Source organism: Tinamus guttatus, unplaced genomic scaffold (genome assembly GCF_059628265.1).
Source record: "Tinamus guttatus ecotype Peru unplaced genomic scaffold, ASM5962826v1 Tinamus_guttatus_pri_ptg000397l, whole genome shotgun sequence".
Taxonomy (NCBI): Eukaryota; Metazoa; Chordata; class Aves; order Tinamiformes; family Tinamidae; genus Tinamus; species Tinamus guttatus.
This window is the reverse complement of record NW_028288931.1, coordinates 3,990,914-4,011,655: the sequence shown is the minus strand read 5'-3', so window position 1 is coordinate 4,011,655 and position 20,742 is coordinate 3,990,914. Positions and strand designations below refer to the sequence as shown.

General features: G+C 55.9%; 2 protein-coding genes across 2 annotated transcripts; one reads left to right on the top strand and one right to left on the bottom strand.

Annotated features, from left to right (window-relative positions):
* The first annotated feature begins 7,613 nt into the window (after positions 1 to 7,613).
* Positions 7,614 to 13,349, top strand: THEMIS2 (thymocyte selection associated family member 2). Its single transcript, XM_088530987.1, has 6 exons — positions 7,614 to 7,707; positions 10,686 to 10,826; positions 11,056 to 11,457; positions 11,806 to 12,836; positions 12,974 to 13,112; positions 13,250 to 13,349. Exons 1-6 carry the CDS (start codon positions 7,614 to 7,616, stop codon positions 13,342 to 13,344), a joined length of 1,902 nt encoding a protein of 633 aa, XP_088387113.1. The 3' UTR covers positions 13,345 to 13,349.
* Positions 13,350 to 16,756: 3,407 nt separating this feature from the next.
* Positions 16,757 to 20,653, bottom strand: RPA2 (replication protein A2). Its single transcript, XM_088531191.1, has 8 exons — positions 20,632 to 20,653; positions 20,377 to 20,480; positions 20,085 to 20,300; positions 19,107 to 19,181; positions 18,148 to 18,261; positions 17,759 to 17,869; positions 17,231 to 17,325; positions 16,757 to 16,844 (listed from the first exon to the last, which is right to left on the bottom strand). Exons 1-8 carry the CDS (start codon positions 20,645 to 20,647, stop codon positions 16,760 to 16,762), a joined length of 816 nt encoding a protein of 271 aa, XP_088387317.1. The 5' UTR covers positions 20,648 to 20,653; the 3' UTR covers positions 16,757 to 16,759.
* Between the last annotated feature and the right edge of the window lie 89 nt (positions 20,654 to 20,742).

Here is a 20,742-nt window from a genome sequence, read left to right as displayed (position 1 = left end):
TGTGATCCTGCATTTTGTGGGGCTCTCTGGAGACTTCTGCCACAGTGAAAAGCACTTGGGGCCGCGGGTCGCGCTCGGGCCGGCGCAGCGGCATCTCGGAGTGAACGTGGAGCCGCTTTGGGCAGAATCCTCCATCTGGAGAAGTTGTACCTAGAGCCCAGCTTTGTACCTAGAGCCCAGCTTTGCTCTTCCCACCGCCCAGTTTGCTACCTCTGTCCCATAGAGTGGCCTTGGGCATCCTAAAAGCACCATCCCTTCTCACACCGTGTTCCTGCACCCTGTCCCAGGCTTCCTTCTGTTGCGAAGAGCAGGAGGCTGGAACCCGGTTAACGATAATTTAACTGCAATTTGTCCGGTTGTGAGTTTTGCTGAGCCTGGTGCTACACCAGGTTGTACATTGGTATTTGTTCTCAATCTAGCAATGCTGCTTCAAGCAGCTGGGCCAGAAACATCTTTCTTAGGATTGAATCCTCATGATTTATGTGCAAGTTGTTGATCTGATACGAGTAGAAAGAGTTGGAACAGATTAAAAATTTAACTTGTGGTTTCATATTTTAAATGCCAATGTGGTCATGAGCTAATTTCTTCTTGGAGTATTAAAAAGGAGGCAACTTGCATAATCAACTCAGTCACACTCAGCAATGCAGAATGGGAACCAGAAAGTGCAGAGGTTGTCGCTGAATAAATGATCGGCCTGAAGAGGAACGGCCACGTCTTCCAGACACATCGGTCCTTGCAACCAGGGCCAAACCGACATTGTAACAAGATTGTTCCCCTCTTCTTGCTTCTAGTTTTCAAATATAAACGTACCGACTCCAGCAGGTGTCTCGAGAGCTGGACGGTGGAAGTTGTTCCATTCTCGTGGGCTTTGCAATAGGATCTCTGTTTTTGACACCATGAGGGAGTCCCTCAAAGAACGGCTGTTTGTGCAGAGGAGAGTGCTGCTCCCTGGAGCCTCTCAGGAAAGCAAGAACAGCTTCCAGCACAGCTCGAGTCCAAGTCACCGCTCCAGCCTCAACGTGAGCTCGCGTGGCTGCACCAAGTGCTTCCAGACTCTGGAATGAGGATGGGCTGGGAAATGGCTCCGGAAGCGTGAAAAGAAGTGGAGCTTCAGAGTGGCTACTGCTGCGTGCTGGAGTTAGATGCTGTTGAGAGGTTTGTTCCAAACACACTTAAATACCGAGTAGTTTGTGGGTCCTTTGAACTCAAAACTGTCCTAAACGAGCAGTAGAGCTAAAGGAAAAAAGGTTCCCGTTTTTGTTTCTGCTCAACAGCAGGAACTGCTCCTCCTCCTCCCTGGCTGTGTGGTGCCAGAAGGAGCCGTCTGCCCGGTGCTGGGGAGAGGAATCCTGGTGCGGGATGGAGAGAGTGACACGGGATAGTCGAGGTCAGGGCAGGCCGCTCCGGGCTTTGTGTCACTTCTAAATCGGCGCTTCTGGAGAGTCCCGTCCCGCCAAGCAGCGGAGCTGCCTCGTGCGCCGAGCCCAGGGCCGCGCGCGACGGCCGCGTCTGACTCGATGCTCTGCAGGCCTCACAGGGCAGCGGCTGCGCTCGCGCAGCGGCCGGGGGTGCTTTGCTCTTGCCTTTTGCTTCCCGTGAGTCCCCAGACCGTGTGTTGCTCTCTGGAAGTGTGAATTGCAGCGTAGTGGTAGAGGGGAAGGAAATCCGGAGCACCAGCGAGGCTCTAACTCTGCCGTGGTCACTGCTGGCTGCTGCCGCGGTGTCTGCTGCGGCCTCACAGCGCAGCCGAGCGGGACGCTGCCCCCACGCGCTGCTCCTGGAGGAGCCGCCGCTGCCTCCAGATTAACCCGGCAGCCCCGGTTGCCACCGGCTGCAGGGGCCTTTTTGACTCCTTTCTGCACTGCGATGGGTCTGGCTCCTGCCGGGGGCTCCTCGCCTGCTCCAGACGCTGTCGCGGAGGGGCGGCCCCGCTCCGCTCCGCTCCGTCCTGAGGAGGTGGCAGCAGCGTCTCTGCTCGTGGGCGAGCAGCGAGTTCGGCACCACTCAGGCCCTTTCTGAAGGAGATGCAGCTGGTTCCCTCTGACCACCCAGTGTCTTTGTGGGTGCTGCAGAGCTGGCAGGAGCGCAGTCCCCAGCGATCCTCTATGCAAGGCTTAGCCAAATGCTGTTCCATGTTAGGCTTGCGCTGCCTGCAGCATTACCAGCCTTTGAGGTGAGGCTGCTTCCAGCTGAGGCCCTGCATGTGGGATCTCAGTTCCTGCTTCTATTTCAGAGTTCTGATTTCTTTAGCCAGGCATATTGTAACTTCAGGCTCCCTAAGTGTAGCGATATAACCGCAAAGTTTAGGATTTAAAGATTAAGGCTGCTCTGAATTTGTAAAAGCTCCAGTTGTTTGATGTCCTCAAGGCCAGGCAGCCCTTTCAGCAGCTCTTGGGTTGCCTCAGTCAAGTTCAGGTACCAGAGGGGCAGCTGGACCTGCTGCATGGGGAGATGTGAGTGTCCCTGCGGCCTGGCCTGCTCGGGGCTCGTTACTGACCTCTCCATGGGAGCCCCCTTCCTCCCTTGGGCACTGAGTTCTCGGCTGCTCTCTGTCCCGCTTGTCTCTGCCACTCGCTCCTTCCGGACAAACCGCACGAAGATGATGGAGACGAAACCCCATCGGCGGGAGCTGCAAGGAGAGGTGCTGAACGCCTCTCCTGTCTGAGCCCGGAGCTTTCCGAAGGCCACGCTCCTGACTAAAGTGATTCCGTATGAGTGGAAATGGTGCCCTGGGCAGGAGGACAGGCGAGCAGGGGGGATGTTTTTCCCAGCTCAGAGAAACCTGTCACTGACAGGGGCTGTGGGAGGGCGCCCTGGGTCCCCCCAGCTCTGAGAGGGGCGCGGGGGGCTGCCCGAGCCCGGAGCGGAGCTCGGGACAGGACCCAGTTGGAGGCCGGGCCCGGGCCCGGACACGTTTTCCATGGCGCCCTGAACTGTCCTTGTACCACCACTGCCCGGTGCTGAGCACAAGTGCTGGCCAGCGGTGGAGGGCAGCCCATATTGCTTTGGGATCCTCCCGGGAGAACCACGGCACCTCGGGTAACCCGAACGGGGTGGACAGGCTCAGCGGGCACCAGCGGGCCCGGGCGCGTTACCGCAGTCAGGCCTATCCCGGGTGCTGCCGGGAAGCTCCGTGCACTGTGGGGACCAACGAGGATCGCTCCTGCGGGAGGCGGCAGCCTGGATGAGCCCCCTCGGCAGCCACGCGAGCGCTCCGGGGGTGTCCCCGCTCCGTGGAAGGAGCCTCCCCTCCACACAGCGCCCGGGTTTGTGCGCTCCTCCTTCTGCTTAATCAGCAGCCCCGGAGCACAGAAACCCTTCATGTGACTGAGAGGGATCGTTTGCTGGGCGCTCATCACTTCCCCTGGGGTTATGCTTCTTTTCCTAAAAAAGAAAAAAAAAAGGCAGATTGGTGGATAACCTTCCTCTTGTGACAAGGTTATTTTTGTCCAGGTTGTCTTTTGCAAGAGGCAACTGTAGGGACACTTGTAAAACAGCCACTGTCAGCTTCTCTGCACAGCAGCAGTTGCCAACCAAAGGTGTCTCCTAGGGAACCTCTGTGCCCTTCGGCTAGAGAGGTTTGGGGTCTTCCTGCTGTCTCTGCTATTTATTAGCTAGAAAATACACTTAGATCTAAAGCCAGGCTTTACATATTCTTGTTGCTGATCAAAATCCTGGTTGCGACCCTTGCTCACACCCAGGGCAGCATCTGAATTTCTACAAGCCCCTTGCTGCGTTTTTCTCATCTCTCACTGCTAGTGATGTAAACAACTGGCATGTTCTGCTTGGCTCGAGCAACTAGGTGGGAAAAGCAATTGCATTGGGTTTCCTGCCAGTGAAACACGAAGAAGAAAGCGGCAACATCCTCTGATGCAAGTCGCCCATTTGTGCTGTTGTTCCTCCTCGCAGCGCCTGCCCGCGGCGCCCGCTTTGTTCTGCGCTCCGCAGGGACGTGTCAGCACCCGGCGTTCTGCAGGAGGTGCAGGGAGACACAGACCTTGCACAGCCTAAAATTGTGTATTTTGCACTGGGGTAAATGGCCAGCCCTAGCGCGGGGCTGGGGAGAGCAGCGCTGCGAAGCACCCGGAGCCGCAGCGGGCAGACGGGACAGTCCTGGCCCCGGTCTCGTCAGGCCGTGCCGTTGGCAGCCCCTCCGTGCGCCGCGCGTCCCGCTCTGCCCTGCGCTCCTCTGGGAAGGAGAAGCTCCTTGTGGCTCCTTCATGGACACCTGGGCTCCTCTCGCAGCCTTGCTCGCTGCCCCTCTGCCTGAGCCGCGCTGCCATCGCAGGCACTAAGAGGGAAACTCCTGCTCGGGAGAAGGGAGGTTCCTCCCTGCAGCCGGGCGGAGGCTGCGGAGGAAGGGGAGCTTTGTGTGGACAGCAGGGCTCCGGGGACGGGCGGCAGCGGGAGGAAGCGAAAGCTCTGCCGGTGCCTGGGTTCTTCTGCACTTATTCACTCTAGTCGAGCTTGGGACGGGGGAGCCCTCCCGGGGCGGCTGCTCCTTCCTCGGCCAGTGGCCCTGTTGCTCCCCGCTGGCAGCCCAAACCTCGCGGGTCCTCCCGGCCGCTTGCGGCTGCAGAGCAGCAAACACCCCTGCTGCACAACTGATGGACAAAAGCAGTCCCAGAGCACAGGATCAGCGGAGGCCATCGTGTACGGAGCACAGAAGCACACTGAGCATGTGTCTGTCCAGGCTCCTGCTTCCTCGGGAATCTCCTCCACCCTTGTCCCTCCTCGGAGCGTCCCTCGCCCGCTTCCTTCCTCATGGGCTGATTCACTGCGGCCCCAGCCTGGCCGTTTGCAGCAGGAGTTTGGCAGCCTGGAGACCTGTTTCTAGGAGCCTCTTTTGGGCAGGAGCTACCAGGCTTTTGGGTGGACTGTGATCCCACCACTGCAGGACACCTCAGTGCCGCCTGTTCCTTTCTCGGATTCTCCATGGAGATTGGCACCCCAGGAGCTCACACGTCCTGTCCCCGCTGCGTGCTGCCCTGGGCATGGATTGCTCCGTGTGGCTGCTGCATCCCGGGGCTTCGGGCAGCAGCAAGGGCAGCTCGTCACCGCGTTTGCCCAGGACGTGTCACTGCAGCGAGCTGGGCTGGGTGTTTTCTTCTGCACCCGAGAGGAAGTTTTGACCAAGGCAGCTACGCACCAGCGCTATCTTGGGCGTCTTCGCCAACCACAACCGTGTTACGTGCTGAGCCAAGGGCTACCAAGAGCAACTGTGTGGAGTGCGACCATCAGAGCACAGAGCACATACCAGAGGTGTCATATACAGACATATAAAATATACCTATATTGCATAGGCTCTGCTCGAGTCCATACAGATCAGTCCGGGCCGCCATATGTTTTTGTCATTGCACTCAGTGGCCTTTTATCTTATTTTTGACATATTATTTTCTGTGATTGATTTTCCAGCTAACTCCTTCGGTCCCCGGTCCCTCCCGCTTTCCCCAAGTTGGTGGCTGACCCCATGCTGCCCCATGTCCCCTGCACAGATCTGGGATGTTCCAGCAAACGTCTGTCCACTCATTACTCCAAAACTGCAACCACCCAAGTACTTCCCAGTGCGCTCGGAGCTCTTTCCTGTGTCTTGGCTTCCAAATTTCCTTTAAGGTTTTCTGCACGTTCCTCCGTCTGTCCAAACTCTTCTTAGTCCTCAGCCTGTCCCACGGCACGCCGGAGTCTCTGTGCTTAATGCCTAGATCCCCTGTTCGGATGTGAATGGAAGTCATGGAGAAATGAGTCCATATGAGATCCCAGGAGCCCACACTTCATCTGAGCATTTTAAACAGAGGATCACTGCTATTTGCTCATGAGATATATAGCGCAAATCACATTTACACCCTGCACATGAGAGTCTTGTATGAGCCAGATTTCCTTAATTTTAAATGAAAATGCCGTATGAGCCAGAGCCTAGACAACAAACATTTCTGTTTCTCTGGCTACAAGATCTTTGCCCTATTATGAGCTGCTCTTCAGGTTCTGCCCATCTTTCAAGTGCTTAGAAATACTTTTATTAGATTATTTCTTCCCATATTTTTCAGGGACTTAAGCTGTAATTCGCCACCTTCTAAGGAGAGGCTGCGCTGGTCCGTCCCAGCCGTGCAAGCGCAGGCCCTGCCTTTGCCAGCTCTGGGTATTTCCGTACTTGGGACTGAGGTTCCTCATGCCGTGCAGAAATGAAACCCCCCGTATTCCTCCCCAGCACGTCGCTCGTTCCTGGAAGAGCCGCTCTCGGCTCCTGCACACGCGGCTCCCTGCTTTCCTCCCAGGCCGGGTCTCGTTGCTGCTCCATGCAGAGCCTGGAACCTCGGGAGAGCCCGGGGGAGCGGAGCCGGCGTCCTCGTGGGCCCTGCAGCTCCAAGGGGTTTGCTGCACGGCGCTTCCCCAGGCCCCTGGTCATGGTATTTACTGTAGCCCGTGTGGTTCCTTCACCGTGTAGAGGGCAAATCACATATGGGACTAAGGCAAGAACGCGGTGGCAGGTTAAGGGCAGCTCTTCCTGCCCTGGGAATACAAGAGGGATGTGGGGGAATTGTTGTGGTGCCAGCAGAGGTCTGCCAAGGCCGTCAGGGAGGCACAGGAGCAGTTTGGGAGCTGGGTTAGTCTGGCTGGCGAAGAGGAGACTAAGGACAACCCAGTAAGAGCCTGCGGGTCCTGGCAGGGAGCTCTGCAGCCCTCGGAGGTCATTTCTTCCCAGCAGGGGCAGAGAAGGGAACAAGGGCCCATGACCACACGAGCAGTTTGGGACATTCCCACTGGGCAGCAGGAAAACCTGATCCCCAGGGCGGTGGAGCCGATCAAAGCCGCAGCCAGCGCGGTCCGGGGTCGAGGCTCGTCCTGCTCCTAGGGGCATGATGGAGCGGGGACCTCCGCATGTCCCTGTCACCAGCCCCGCAGTGACACCCTGCACGTCACTGCAACGGAGGGACCCCACTGCTCCAGCCTGGCCTGGCCCTCCCTTTGACTCAGCCGGTACCAAGTAATGGGAACTGCACTAGTTCTCACAGAGAGCAGCCAACTTCCCCAGCCACGGGCAAGTCACAAACATCCCCTTCAGCATCAACCGTTTGAAAAGATCTTTCTCCAAGTTTCTCTTCTACTTGAAGGCCCATCCTGCCTCTGACCCCGCAGCTTGAAAGTGCGATTCATTGGCCAAAGTTAACGAAAACTGTGACCAAGCTGCGCTCAGAGCAGCAGTTCTCAGCAGTGCTGCTGCCATCGCGGTGGCCCACGGAGCCAACAACCGGCCCGGCCACCTTTGCCAAGGCCAGGCCCGTCTGGAGCCGCGGGATTTGGGCTGCCATGCCCAGGGTTGCCGCTGCGGCCGTGCCAGCCCTGTCAGAGCGGGGCAGGGAGGCGCCGGTTGCGCCATGCCGTGCTGGGCCGTGCCGGGCCGCACCGGGCCGCGGGTGCCGGGGGTGGTGGTCCCGGTGGCGCCGGTCGCTCTGCGCAGGCCGCGGCGCTGCCAGCAACGTGGGTGTCTGCTCGGGAGTGGGTTTAACCGCTGCTGAAAGCAGAAGTTGCCTCGCAGAAGCGAAAGCAGAGGCGAGAGCGGCTTCCCACGAGCTCTGCCCCGCGCAGAGCGCTCCGGAGGGCTCCGCCGCGCGGCCATGGAGCCCCTGTCCCTCCAGGAGTACATCTGCGCCCTGAACCCCGATGTGCTGCCTCGTGTGCTCAGGATTTGCTCCGGGGTCTACTTCCAAGGTGAGTGCTGGGTCCCTCCCCGCTCCGAGCTGTGTCCTGGCTCCCCGGCACCGCGGCAGCCCAGGCCCCCCTGTCCCACCTCCGAAGTGGAAGCCCCATGAGAGCTCCCAGGTGCCTGTGTCCTGGGGGAGGCCCAGGTCCTTGTGCGGCTGCTGTAGAGGCAGCTGCTGCTCAGGAACTGAGGAACCACCTTCCCTTCCACAGCCAGCACCCACCATGGCCCCCGCACCTGCGGTCGTGCTGTCGGGAACGCGGCGGGCTCTAAAACTTGTCTCAGTTGCTCCTCCATCCCATGCTCAGCTCTCATCCCAGCGGCAACCAGCAGTGACCCCGCGCTGGCCGTGGGGCTGGCAGGAACGGAGCCGCACGCTTGGTGGCCACAGGATGGTGGGACAGGGTGGCTCTTGGCCCCGATGAGCTGAGAGTGGCAGGAGCACAGAGCCCTACAGCCTGGTCCACTGCGCTCGGCCTCCTCCTGGGCCCGACCACGGAGCAGATTTTAGGTTACGGTGAAGTCCTGAGCAAGGTGGATTCCTCCCGTGGCTGCTGCTGAGATGGAGGCAGCGCGAGGAGGAGGCAGGAGATGGGGTCGCACGGCCGGACCGTGCCCTGCCGCGCACAGGTGCTGATCCATGGTGTGAACAGCAGTGCAGGACTCCCCGGCGCACCTGCAGCGCGTGGACAGCCTGTTCCGTTACTAGAAGGAGCAGGGAATGCTGTTGCAGTGATCAAACTGATTCCCTGTAGCTCATCAGGACAGATGGTCACCTTTCTCAAAGACTTCGCTTGGCCTAATGTTTTAAAGCTGCTAAATGCGTAAAAATGCCATTGCTCAGTCAAACAGCAAGAGTTAATCCGTTGAGCAATTGGTGTGGTGAGGAGATAACTGGTGCTTTCTGCCGCGCTTCGCAGGGGAGGTGGCCGTCATCGCAGCGCGGGGAGACAGCTTGTTGTGCACAGGTTCCTGCAGCAGCTTGATGAATTCAGATATTTAAGGGCCGAAAGGGCTATTGCTCCTGTGGGCTGGTGTCGTGAGCTGGTATCGCAGCCTGAGGAGTTCTGGCTCCTGGAGAGACAGCTCATCCCAGGGCAGCTCTTCCATGAGTGACCAAGCACGGAGTGTTTCCTGGTGTTTGGAAACAGTGTCTGTATTTTGCCTTTGGATTTCAGCGTTTGGGCTTCCTGCTTTTGATGCTGTCATACACTTCTGCACTGTTTTTCTTCTCTTTTATGACCCTCTACCCCATTATCAGCCCTGAGGTTTTCTAGGATATGGGCTGTACAAGCTTCCCGGTACTACTGATTCCTTAGCAATAAGCAGTGTCTCTCGCAGGATTCCTTCTCTTGGCGTTGGCAAACGATGTTTGACCTTATGGGTAGATGAGAGCGTAGTGGGGACTAAGCAATGTTGGTAACCTTGCAGATACACCATCCTAATAGTTCTTAAACACTTCTTCATTTGTTGTCATTATTAATCATATCATTTCTGGCTTCCAGCAGCTCTTTTGGGTAGGAAAAATGTGGAGGGCAGGTCCCACAGCGGTTTTAAGATGCATGTTCTCCTCACCCTCTCTTGTGCAGCCGTGGATGCCCCCGGCACCCTTGGCCCTGTTCTGGGTGGGTTTCCGTGGCCCGCGCAGGGCCAGCCCGTGCTCCACATGGACACGGCCCCAGCGGCAGCCCCGGCCTCTCACTGCACGGACCCTCCTCGCGTTCCCGAGCGCCTCGCGGCCGCCGCGGCGCTGGCCATGCCACGTGCGAGCAGCAGCTCCCAGCTGCGCATTTACTTCCTTTTTCAATAATTTCCTCGATGCCGTCATGGGGCCACAGCACATGGGAGGGGCCCAGGGCTTTCTCAGACCTCCCCGCTTTCACTCCTCCTCCCCTGCTTATTTTTTTCCACTCTTCTCACTTGCACTTGCAGTTTCCCCCTTCTGGCCAGGCAGCCTGGCAGTTGCATGGGTGTCCCACACAGCCGTTCCCACCTACCAGCGCTCGCTGGTGTGGCAACACCTGGAGCATCACCTGAGCCCCTCCTGGTGGCAGGGGGACCCCAGGTGGTCCCCAGTGAATGTCCATCGTCGGCTGTGCTCCTTGTGCCCAGTGCTGCCCTGGGAGCTGGGACCCTGCAGCAGCGGATTTTCACGGCGTTTCAGGGCCTCTTTGTTTCACGGCTGCACGTGGGGCCACCAAAGCTGTCAGCTGGCCTGGTTCGTTCATGGGGCACCTCGTCAACCCCATGTGCGAGACCCGCCTGTCCCCAAAGGGCTGCCACCCATCCCTCAGCCCCTGCAGAAATCCCTGGGGCTGGTGAGGCCCCTTTGCCCCACACCACAGCCCCGGGCCGCAGTCACGGGTCCAAGCAGGACACCAACGCGGGAGCCGGCTCCCTCGGGGCTGTTCACCCTCCAGGGCACCAAGGCCAGTGTCCCAGCTGTGGGCACAAGGTGTGGACAGCTTCGGGGGTACCCAGATACAACCCCATTCTCTTGTTGAAGCAGCAGTTTGGGGCAACCTCTGCCCAGTGATTATCGTAGCAACTGGGGAAGAAATGAGTCAATGGGACAGAAATAACCCCGTTTCCTATCAGTTTGAAACCAGCAGTTGATGTGGCGGAAGGGATGTGAGTTTCTGCACCCCCCCGGGGCAGGGAGCCGGTGGGTGCCCACCCTTCCCGCAGGGACCCCCCTCTCCATCCTCCTCCCAGCCTGGCCCGTAAGAGGCCGCTCCGCAGGGAAGCAGCAGGAAAGCTCCAGGCTGCGAACGGAGCCACCTCGACAGTCCCGCAGAGGCACCCAGCGACACGCAGAGCCCGGCCGGGCTGCCCGGGACAGAGCCCTGCTCCCCGGAGCGCGGCCAGGCCCTGCTGCAGGGAGCGATCCCCCCGGAAGGTTTCTGGGCGCAGCTTGCAGGGGGAGCAGGGCTGGCTCTTGCTCAGAGCAACAGCAGCCGCTCAACGGTCCCTTCCTCTCCTGCAGGCTCCGTGTATGAGATCTCAGGCAACGAGTGCTGCTTATCAACTGGAGATCTCCTAAAAATTATTGCCATCAAGCTGCAGAAGGTCGTTTGTGAGGACGTGGAGATGGGGCAAACCACGGAGCTGCCCCTGAGCTTCCAAGGTGAGTGGGGCAGAGCCCAGCGCAGCCCGCGCGCCCCGGCCCTTGGCCTGTGCCTGCTGCAGAGGGCTGCCCTGGACAGCCCCTCTCGTCCTCCCACCAAAACGGCCATGGGGCACCTGCCCAGCCCTTCCCCTTGACAGGCAGCTCCGCGCTGGGCCCTCCTCCAGCACATCCATGGGTGCCGTCGCGCACACGGAGCATCCCGGAGCTCAGCCTCACCTTCCTGCAGGTCTCTTCCAGCCCAGCCCAGACCCGCGGCCCTACACCAGCCTGGAGGAGCTGATCCAGAGCAAGCGGAGGACCCAGGAGGCTCAGCCCTTGTGCTTCATCTCGGCCGTCGACCTCGCCGTGGAGAGGCAGGTCATTCCCAAGGCGCAGCCCATCTTCCTGGAGGCTCTGGAGGGCAGGAAGGCGGCCGTCCGCACGGCCGGCGGCCGCGGGGAGCAGCGCCGGCTGCGCCTGCCGCTCTCGCTGCGCGGTCGCTTCTTCGAGGGCGGCGGGCAGCGGGGCCTCGCGCTGCCCGCGCTGCTGGCGCAGGGGGGCCGCTGGCCCCGGCGCCTGCTCTGCCCCGCGCTCGCCCCGGGCCCCGTCCTCCTCAGCCCCGTCTACGAAGTGCAAGCCATCATGCACCGTGAGTCCGAGGCCGGGACGCAGGTGTGCGGGTGTCCGCGGGGGACGCGGCGGGCGCTCCGGCGCCGTGCGGGAGCTGGCGCACGCGGGGGACGGGGGCGGCGGGAGGAGAGGGCTGCTCGGCGCCGTGGTGGCCCCGCAGCTCTATCCACACAGGCACCGAGTAACGACCACAGCTCTGGCTTCGGACAGCCAGCCCGTAGGTCCGGCCTTGGCCAGTTAAAGCCCTAGGAGCCCCCGACATGCAGCCGTCACCGTGGTGGCCGGCCGGGGGGAGCGGGTGGCCATGATGAGGCGCTCCCTGGGGGAAGGCCGAGCCCAGGCCTCAGCACGGCCCTTCTCCCCGCAGTGCGCAAGGACGTGGTGAAAATCCCCTCCACGCTGGAGGTGGACGTGGAAGACGTCACGGAGGAGGCCCAGCACGTCCATTTCATCAAGCCCCTGCTGCTCAGTGAGGTGCTGCACATGGAGGAAGCCCTCCCCGTGCAAGCTGAGATCCTGGAGGGCCCCAGCTCCCTGGGCGTCTTCAAGAACGACTGGGCTCCCCGCCTGCAGAAAGGCCAGCGGATCCAGATCCACGGCAAGGGCCGCGCTTGGAAAGTCCTGGCCTCGGCTCGCAAGGGCACCCGCCATTTCCTCGTGTCCAGCGCGTACCAGGGCAGGTTCCGGAGGCGCCCCCGGGAGTTCAGCACCGTGTACGAGCTGGCGTCCAGCCTGCAGGCCGGCCAGCGCCTGCGCGTCGTGGTCACGCGGGACTGCGAGGGCCAGGACGAGGACGTGCCCTCGCTCAGCGTGGGCGACCGGCTGGACGCGCGCTGCCTGCGGCAGGCCGGCGCCGGCAGCACCGCGCTGCTCTGCACGCGCCGCAGCAGCGAGGAAGACGAGGGGGAGGAGAGCGAAGAGCTGGTGCTGCCTCTAACCCTGGGAGGCAGCTTTGTGGAGGAGGTGTGCGACAGCAAGAAGTACAGCCTAGAGGAGGTCCTGGAGCAGCTCCCACTGCCCTGCGAGGTCAAAGTGGTGGCCAAGGACCCCTCGCTCACCCGCGACGTCCTCAGCTCCTTCTCCGCCTTGCGGCTGGAGGCACGTGTCACCGAGCCCTTCTTGGTCAGCAGCTTCTGCGAGGAGCCAGGCGAGAGCTTTGAGGTCCCACCGCGGTGGCTGGACATGTCCCTGTTTTTCACGGAGGAGCCTGTCCACCCCCAGCCCCCCTCTGTGGACTGGTCACGGGTCGAGGAGCTGAACGAGCATTTCTACTACCACTTGCTGAAGCAGTTGCCAGGCGGTTCGGCTCCTCCTCCTCCGCGGCCCCCCAAGACGAAGGAGGCTGTGGGCAAGGCAGGTCTCAGGACAGCCAAAGGAAACAGCCCTGAGAAAGTGAAGGTACCTTCCTGGCCGGGGAGCGGGAGGAAGGGATGATGCTTCCTGGGGGAAGGTGCCCCCCAACCCCAGATCCCACAGCACCCGCCACTGCCGAGGCTCCGCATTGGCAGTCAGAAACTCGTGTCGTTTCTCTGCAGCCACCTTCCCGGGCCATGGCCACGTCTCCCTCGTTGCAGAAAACAAGAAGCTCCTCCATCTCACTGAGCACCCCCAACGAGTACAGCACGCAGCCCCCACGGAGAGGATCGCAGTCGAGCAGGCGCCCAGAGGACAAAGGTGAGGCCACCATGGCGCCTGCTCCCTGCACGGCTCCTCGCCACTTAATCCTCAGCAGGAGCCTCCCTGCCCGCTGCAGGGCTAAACCATGGACCTTCAGCTCCATGCACTTACCCAGTCCTTCTGTTCTCTTCTAGGTGTGGAGAACGATGATTCTGACCACAACTATGAAGTAGTTGATGAAGATCTTCAAAAGACAATTCGTAAAATGCAGACTGTCTTTCCTTTCTAAACCTCTAGTTTATGGGATCCTCCATAGGTCCTAAATTAAACTTGCTATTTGCAAAAGCTAAATACAGTCAAATGGATCCGCAGTGCAGCCTCCAACGGCCCCTATCCTAACAGGTAAACGCTCCCTACTTACCCTAACGCAGTCTGTTTGCCCGGGTCAGCTGTGCACGCGGGATAGGTCCCTGCTGGACCCCAGCTGGCCGGGGTGCCCTGCACTGGGACCCCTCAGCTCCAGCACGCACAGGGGGACCCAAACCAGGGACTGAGCAGCCACCGAGGCATCAGCCAAGGCTCTTGCTCTGCTCCACTACATGGACATCAGGACGCGGCCTGCATGTAGCTTGAATAGGATCCTTAGTGGTGAATATGTCATGTCTATGCCCATTTCAAACTGAAAAACTTTCCCAACTAACACTGTATTGTATTTATGTCACCTGTGGTACCTTGGCTGGACGCTGTCAGAGGCTCATGAAACCCCCAGCAGTGGCTTTCTGCACATGGCCCTGTACCCAGCAGCTAAGGCACAGCTGGGGACACCGCTGCCACCGACACCAGCCCATTTCCATCCCAAGCATCCCTGGTTTTAAACCAGACGTGGGTGCGTTTGGGAAGATGCTGAGCAACTTGGTCTCCTCTGAAGTGCCTAACCATGGAGTTCAGAGAGGGGATCTGTAGTTGAGATGCTGGACACTTCCACACGTGTAGTTTGTGCCCATCCTTTTCAGACTTGGTGCCAACAGTGCTCCACTTGGAACCCAAACTGGTGACTCCCGTTACGATAGCACATTAAGAAACACCTTAACAGACAGAAGCTGCATTTTCTCAGTGCTAGTCAAACTCACTCCTCAGTCCTGATTTCTCAACAAGCTGGCAGTTTTAAAATGGAAAATAAATTTCAAACTTCATCTGAGATAAAACTGCTTTGTTCCTCTCCCAGGAAAGGGGGATTTTAGGTTCAACTGTTCTTTGGTCCATGGCATTCCTCACCTGGAATCTGGGGTAGGTTCACAAAGTCACAAAGGATTTCGTTCATTCAAGCCCAAGTCTTAGCTGGGATTTGGGCTGCTGTCTTCTACTCTGATTCTGCCCTAGGGTTTACATTCAGAATCAGGACTGAATATACACCAGGACAGGGAAAAACTAGTTTCTTACCTGGCCTGCCTTCTTATGAAGAAGCATTTAAACAACTCCAGGAACATTTTTCATCATCCTATAATAAGAACTAATCCCCAAATGGCTCGGAAAAGAGACAGGCTCCAGCCACGGAGAAGAGGCAGGAGAACATAAAAATTAGAACAATTGAAAATATTCATTTTTTTTTCATCTCCTTTATTAGAACCAAAAGCATTCCCTGAGTTTTGATCTAATTTCACTAATATTTTCAAATTAAACCCCCTCCCACCCCCCAAAAGAACTCACATTTCTTCCCAACAGATCCAAGCTTTATTCCAAATCCTCCCAGTAGTCAGACAAAAGCAGACACTTTCGGACATTTTTAATAAACAGCAAATGGGCAACTAAGGAAAGAATTACCAGCTTACTCTCCAGTCACATAATTATTCTGGTCAGTGTCATAACTACTCTGAAGTTCACTTATTTGAGCATCCATAAATGATCAGTTTTGCTTCCTAATCTGCAAACCTCCTGCAAAAGGGAAATTGTGTTACTTTTGATTTCTAGATCCACTAGTTCCCATAGCATGGAATTTCACCTGTTATACACATCTAGTGCAAATTCACCCCCAAAATACATCGCCAGATAGAGTTGTATTGCTGTCTTAACCTCAACAGGATATACTGGTTTTGCTACAGCATAAACAGAAGCAAATGCACTGAACAGCAAAGCCAGCACCACGAACACACAGCCCAGGAATTGCTTTTTCAGAGGTAGGTCACGTCATTAGTCACAGATAAAAACCTGCCCTCAAGCCCCTGATTTGCAGCTCATATGAAACCCAAACTTGCGCAGCTCCTGCGAACACAGACCCAACGGCGCATGCAGGAGCCAGCACGGGCAGCTCTCCAGTGCTGGAGCAACACGGTGCAGAAACCAGGGCTCCCAGGCGGCCGGCACCGAGGGCCTTGCAGCTTCTCGATCCCAGCCCTGCTGCTCAGCAGCGCCGAAGGCAGCGGCCACGGAGACCCTGGTTCCCGAACCGAGGAGCGTTACCTTCCTCAGGCTGTCACTGCGAAAAACACCCTGAATATTTATGACCTTCTCAAACGCTATTAATGAACGTAAAACGGCTCCCACGAGGCAGTTTTCAGCTCTGAGTTTGCAGGATGTGAAGCACATAATGACTAGGAGGATACGCAGAAGCAGCTGCCCTCGTGAGCGCTGCTCCCCTCAATGAGGCAGATCAGCTGCAGAAACAGGAAACACAGATCTGATCTCACAGAATGGTTAAGGTTGGAAGGGACCTTCACCACCAATTTCAACATCTCTTCTCCCCCGCCACCCCATCTTGCAGTGTTTTTATTATCATTTCTTAAATATCTTTTTTTTTTTTAAATTTTGTTACACAAGATGTAATTCTTTTTAGCTTGAGCAAAAGTGCTCATCTTAACAAAAATGATTCTGGCAGTATTTGGAAGCCAGTGATGCAACTGGTAACTCCTTCCAGTAGTAGGATTTTTTAATCTCTTAGTTCAGACACTGCGTTTATTTTAACCTTTTAGAGTAAATTATTTCAAAACTCAAGAAAAAAAAAAAAAAACAACTAAAAACAAACAACCCATGTGAAAGCATGTGCTGTTTTTTTACCCAGCTGGGTAAGTTTTACCAATGTAGATGCTTTAGAAAGAACAAATGCCTGCAGAGCCACAACCACATGCAAAACTACTCAAGTTAGAATTTTATTGGAAATATTCAAAAGTTGTGGTAACAAGATCTTCCTGTAGTACAAATATAGGTTTAATTCACGGACTAAAGTCATTTTAAAAAAAAATCTAGTCTTGATTACTGTATATCAGTGGAACATCGTCGTTAGCTACTCACTTTGTGAAAGAAATGGAATGAAAGCTGAGTTAGGAGAAACTACTCCAGAAACAAAATATCATCTCCCCACGACAAAATTAGAAAGAAGTTCTCCTTTCTAACCCAGGTAACTCTATTAGGAAACAAACAAAAAAACAAAACGAAAAGTAAAACTCTGCAGTTTTGAAGAGTTCAGTTTTTCCCTATTCACGCTTTCAACCATCTGGCCTCAGCACAGTACCTGAGTGACAGAACTCTGTGCATTTGGCTTGTCCTTGAATCGACAACGTACGTGCTCAGAGTAACGGTGACTTGCGAGGGCCAGAAGGAGCAAAGCCATCTCCCGCGCCGCAAAGCTTGGCAGGGTAACTTGAAGCACAGACAGGCATTTATTTAGAATGAAATCCAGGTGGAAATATTGTTTAGAACCAAATCCAGCTTCACTCGGCATCTGTAGACTTATAGTGATCATCATCGACAGTTGAGTAGATATGTCCCTCGCTGCTAAGGAATTCAACCGCTTGCCTTGGAAGAAGAAGTTTTATGAGATAGCGAAGAAAAAGAGAAAAAAATCTATTCCCAAATTTTGCCCAATATGCAAGGAGAGCAAGAGAGTCCTCAAACTCACGCGGACAACAGTGCATAATGCTGAGGCACCGTTACGCTCCCAGGTATGTGCAACTTCGTTACTGAAGTGCTAAACAACTTGTTGTGAAAGTGAGACATTTCATCAACACTTCAACATCTAACCTTGAAAGACTTCAAAACACTTCAAGACACACTATTGTAAATATCTGAAATTGAGTGGTTTAACAAGAAAGCATCTTGCCCACTATTTCCCCCCTTCCTTTACCAGAGTTTAGGAAGGGCAGCCTGAATTACCAAAACGACCTCTGTTTCTATTTACTTACTTGATTGTTGCCATACTGATATTGTGGAGCTGAAATTTTAGCTCTTGAAGACTCATTCCTTCTGCAACAGGGCAGTTCTTAATCAAGTTCAGCACCTGCAAGCACAAGAGTCATGGGCTAGTGTGTGCAGTTTACTCGGGAGCACAGCAGACGACGCTCTGCTTTCCAGCACAGTGTCTCCTCCTCTCCTTCTGCTCCACGTGTTCGCAGTACCAAGAGCACCACGGACATGCCCATTCCATTAGCCTTTGGAAAATGCTCGCTGCATTTACAGGGGCTAAACGTTAGCTCCTTTCACAGAAGCACCAAAACTCCTGCTAGGACACCTGGCCTTCAGCGAGGCCAGCACCACATCCCCGCGCACAACCCAACGCGTCCTTCATGGCCGGACAGTTACAGCAAGGCCGAGGAGCGGCCGTCGGTCTTCACCGACCGCCTGAACTCCGTTTCTCTGTCCCACCCGGTCCCTCCACAGCCGCCCCCGTGAGCGCTGCCGTCCCGGAGCAGCAGCTCGCTGCTGGCACCCACCTGGCTCTGATGCGCCGTGAGCCCGTTCACGGGCAGGCTGCCACCGCCGCCGTAGCCCCCCACGTCGCCCAGCCCCGCAGAGGGGAACGACTGCGGCATTTTGGGCACCGACTGCAAGAGCGAAAGACTGAATGTTAGTTCAGACACATGGCAATGCAGAATAAATCCCCCAAAGTAACAACTGGAATGGACTGCAGCACAGTTTCCTGGTGGGGAAGCCAGCGTTCCTGCCACCTCTTCACCACAGCCCCCCAGCGATTTCGAGCTTCTCAGCCTCACTAGTTGAATACAATTCCCCAGGGAAAGAAGAGCTCCATCCCTCTGGGAAACAACCAACAACCCCCGCAGTCAGTGCAAGGGTTAAGGTGCCAGGATCTCCAAGTACATACCATAAGATTTTTTCTGAGGATCATATGGGCATTGACGATTTCTAGGATGTGGGTGGTAAACTCATTCATGTTTTCTAGAGGCATGATCTTAAATGCCACCAAGCTCTTCTTATTCTTTCAGAGAAGGGAAAAAAAAGGAAGAAAGAACAAAAATCATTGCCCACAGGAACACACAGCATCCAATCCAACAATTTCTAGGAACAAGGATAGTGGTGGATAGGGGGCTTGTCTGCAGGTAACTAGTGCCTAAGTTTTGGGGCTTGTTTTCATATGTGACTGGTAAATTCAGCATAGGCTGAGTAATTCCTCATATGATGGGACAAGAATTTGGGTTAATGGCTCCTGGCTTTCTATCCATTATAACTGACACAACAGCAACAGCACTGGCTGCTTACCAAACCCAAACAAAGAGAACAAAATGCAACAACCTATGAAAGGAAAAGCCACATTGCAAAGTTTTTAAAAAAGTTGTGCTAAGAAACCCCTCCTTTCTCAATAGTAAGATAATACATTTTAAGATTAATTCACATGATAAAGACAAATGGATAAACCCTAAAAAATACATATACATACAGTTTTCTAATTGGCTATCCACACTTTTATGTGCACATCACTATTTGAACAGTGACTATTACGAAGCACCTCTATGACATTATCACCCTCTAAATAGTGTCCCCCAGTAACGAGAATGAGATCTAATTTCTACAAGACAAACACCCAAGAAGAGAGTGGCCAGGACTGTTCAGCAGAAAACTCATCAACAGTGGCATTTGAAATGGATCCTTTGCATTTAGGATCAAAGTAATTAATACAGCGCTGTCAAAAATATTCAAGGAAAGGCTGAACAAAGATCACGATTAACTGGACAGTCTAAAAGAATCCTGCAAGATCACTAATCCTTCAAGCCACCACTCCAACCTCGTTCCTGGAATAATCTTATGTAAATAATGTTATTTTACCTGGAAAGAACGAAGATGACCAGCTACTTTTACATAAGTTCCCGGAGGTACCACAACATTCTCACCACCTGCCTCCTTAAAAGAAGGAAAAATAGTAAAAAGAAATAAGGTTTTGCTGACTCACATTTTCATTTCTCCATTAGTACAGCAAGGGATTTGAGAAAGGAGGCTTACCTCAAGCAAGCCCAAAAGCCATACATCCCTACATCCAATAAAACCAGTTATTACAAGTGAAAAATAGAAAAAGCTGCGAGTGAACTTCAATGTGGAACCACACATGGATTTTAAAGCAGGAGGAGAGCTCTGTACAATATCAGTAAGCCCTGCTACAGCAAGGTCTTCTGCGGCTTCCTGAGGTATAAAATTACCCAAACGTTTTCCAAAACAGCAAAAACCTTTTTTCAAGAAAATATTATGTTTTTAATGAAGGGTATATAAACACAAACAGAAGACAAATGGAGAATGTGACACGGTGTTTAATGCATGGAATCACTAGAAATCATAGAGTTGTTATGGTTGGAAAACACCTTCAAGATCATTGAGCCCAACCATTAACCCATCAGCACCCTGCCTGCTAAACCATGTCCCCAAGTGCCTCATCTACACGTTTCTTGAGTACTGCCATGGATGGCGACTCCGCCACTTCCCTGGGCAGCCTGTCCCCATGCTTGGCCACTCTTTCTGTGTAAAAATTCTTCCTAATGTATAACCTGAACGTCCCTGGCGCAACTTCAGGCTATTTCCACTTCTCCTGTTGGTAGATGTTCTGCAGAAGAGACCAAGTGCCGCTGCACTACAACCTCCTTTCAGGTAGCCGCACCTCAGTTTGACTCAGAACACCTGAATTCTGAGATTTTCTCCCCATTTAAAACAGCAAGGGTAGAGCCAACGTTAGATTCGTGCCCTGTGCCCCTCGTCCAGCAGCCGGGCCCACCCGTGTCCCCTCCACGACCTGTGTGGGGCCCTGCTGGCGCTTACATCGGTGTCAACCCACTGCCTGACGTCCATGGGGGCGGCCGTCATGTCGTCCACCTTGTAGAGGATGTTGGTGGGCGCCTTCTCGGCGTGCCGGATGATGCCCATGATGGTGACCTGCGAGATCTCCACGTCGCGGATGCGGAAGGCCTCGTCCACCTGCTCGGCCGCCAGCAGCTGCGACACGGTGCAGGGCACGATGTTCTGCGAGCGGGACCGCTGCGGGGACAGCGGCGGGGCCGTGAGCGCCGCCGGGCCCAGCGCCGCCCGCGCCGCGGCCCCGCTCCCGACCCACCTGCTTCTTCTCGGCCTGCGTGCCCGCGGGGGAGCCGAAGCCCCCCGGGGACTGCACGTAGCCGCCCGCGGGGCCCGCGCCGCCGTAGCCGCCCTCAAAGCCGCCTGCGGGAGGGCAAAGGGAGAGGTGAGGGGGACCGCGGACCTCGTGTACCGCCTCGGGCCCCGGTCCCCCCGCGCCACCGGCACTGCCCGTCCGAGCCCCGGTCTCCCCGCCCGGTCTCCCCGGTCGCCCGCGCCGCCCCGGCTCCCGCACCCTGCGCGCTCCACATGGCGGCGGCGACGGCAGCTCCGAGGCCTAACGGCAGCCACGGGCTCCGCGCTAAGACGCGCAGACCCCTCCGTGCGCGCGCGCTCTGCCGGCAGC

Bases quoted from the DNA above. Each gene is read 5' to 3' on its own strand.
- THEMIS2 (XM_088530987.1), top strand. From the start codon at position 7,614: ATGGAGCCCCTGTCCCTCCAGGAGTACATCTGCGCCCTGAACCCCGAT. The intron at 10,827-11,055 runs GTGAGTGGGGCA...ACCTTCCTGCAG, and splicing joins GCTGCCCCTGAGCTTCCAAG to GTCTCTTCCAGCCCAGCCCA. The intron at 12,837-12,973 runs GTACCTTCCTGG...GTTTCTCTGCAG, and splicing joins ACAGCCCTGAGAAAGTGAAG to CCACCTTCCCGGGCCATGGC.
- RPA2 (XM_088531191.1), bottom strand. The intron at 19,182-20,084 runs GTAAGCGCCAGC...CCTTCTTTTAAG, and splicing joins GGCAGTGGGTTGACACCGAT to GAGGCAGGTGGTGAGAATGT. The intron at 17,326-17,758 runs GTGGGTGCCAGC...TTGTGCTTGCAG, and splicing joins TCACGGCGCATCAGAGCCAG to GTGCTGAACTTGATTAAGAA.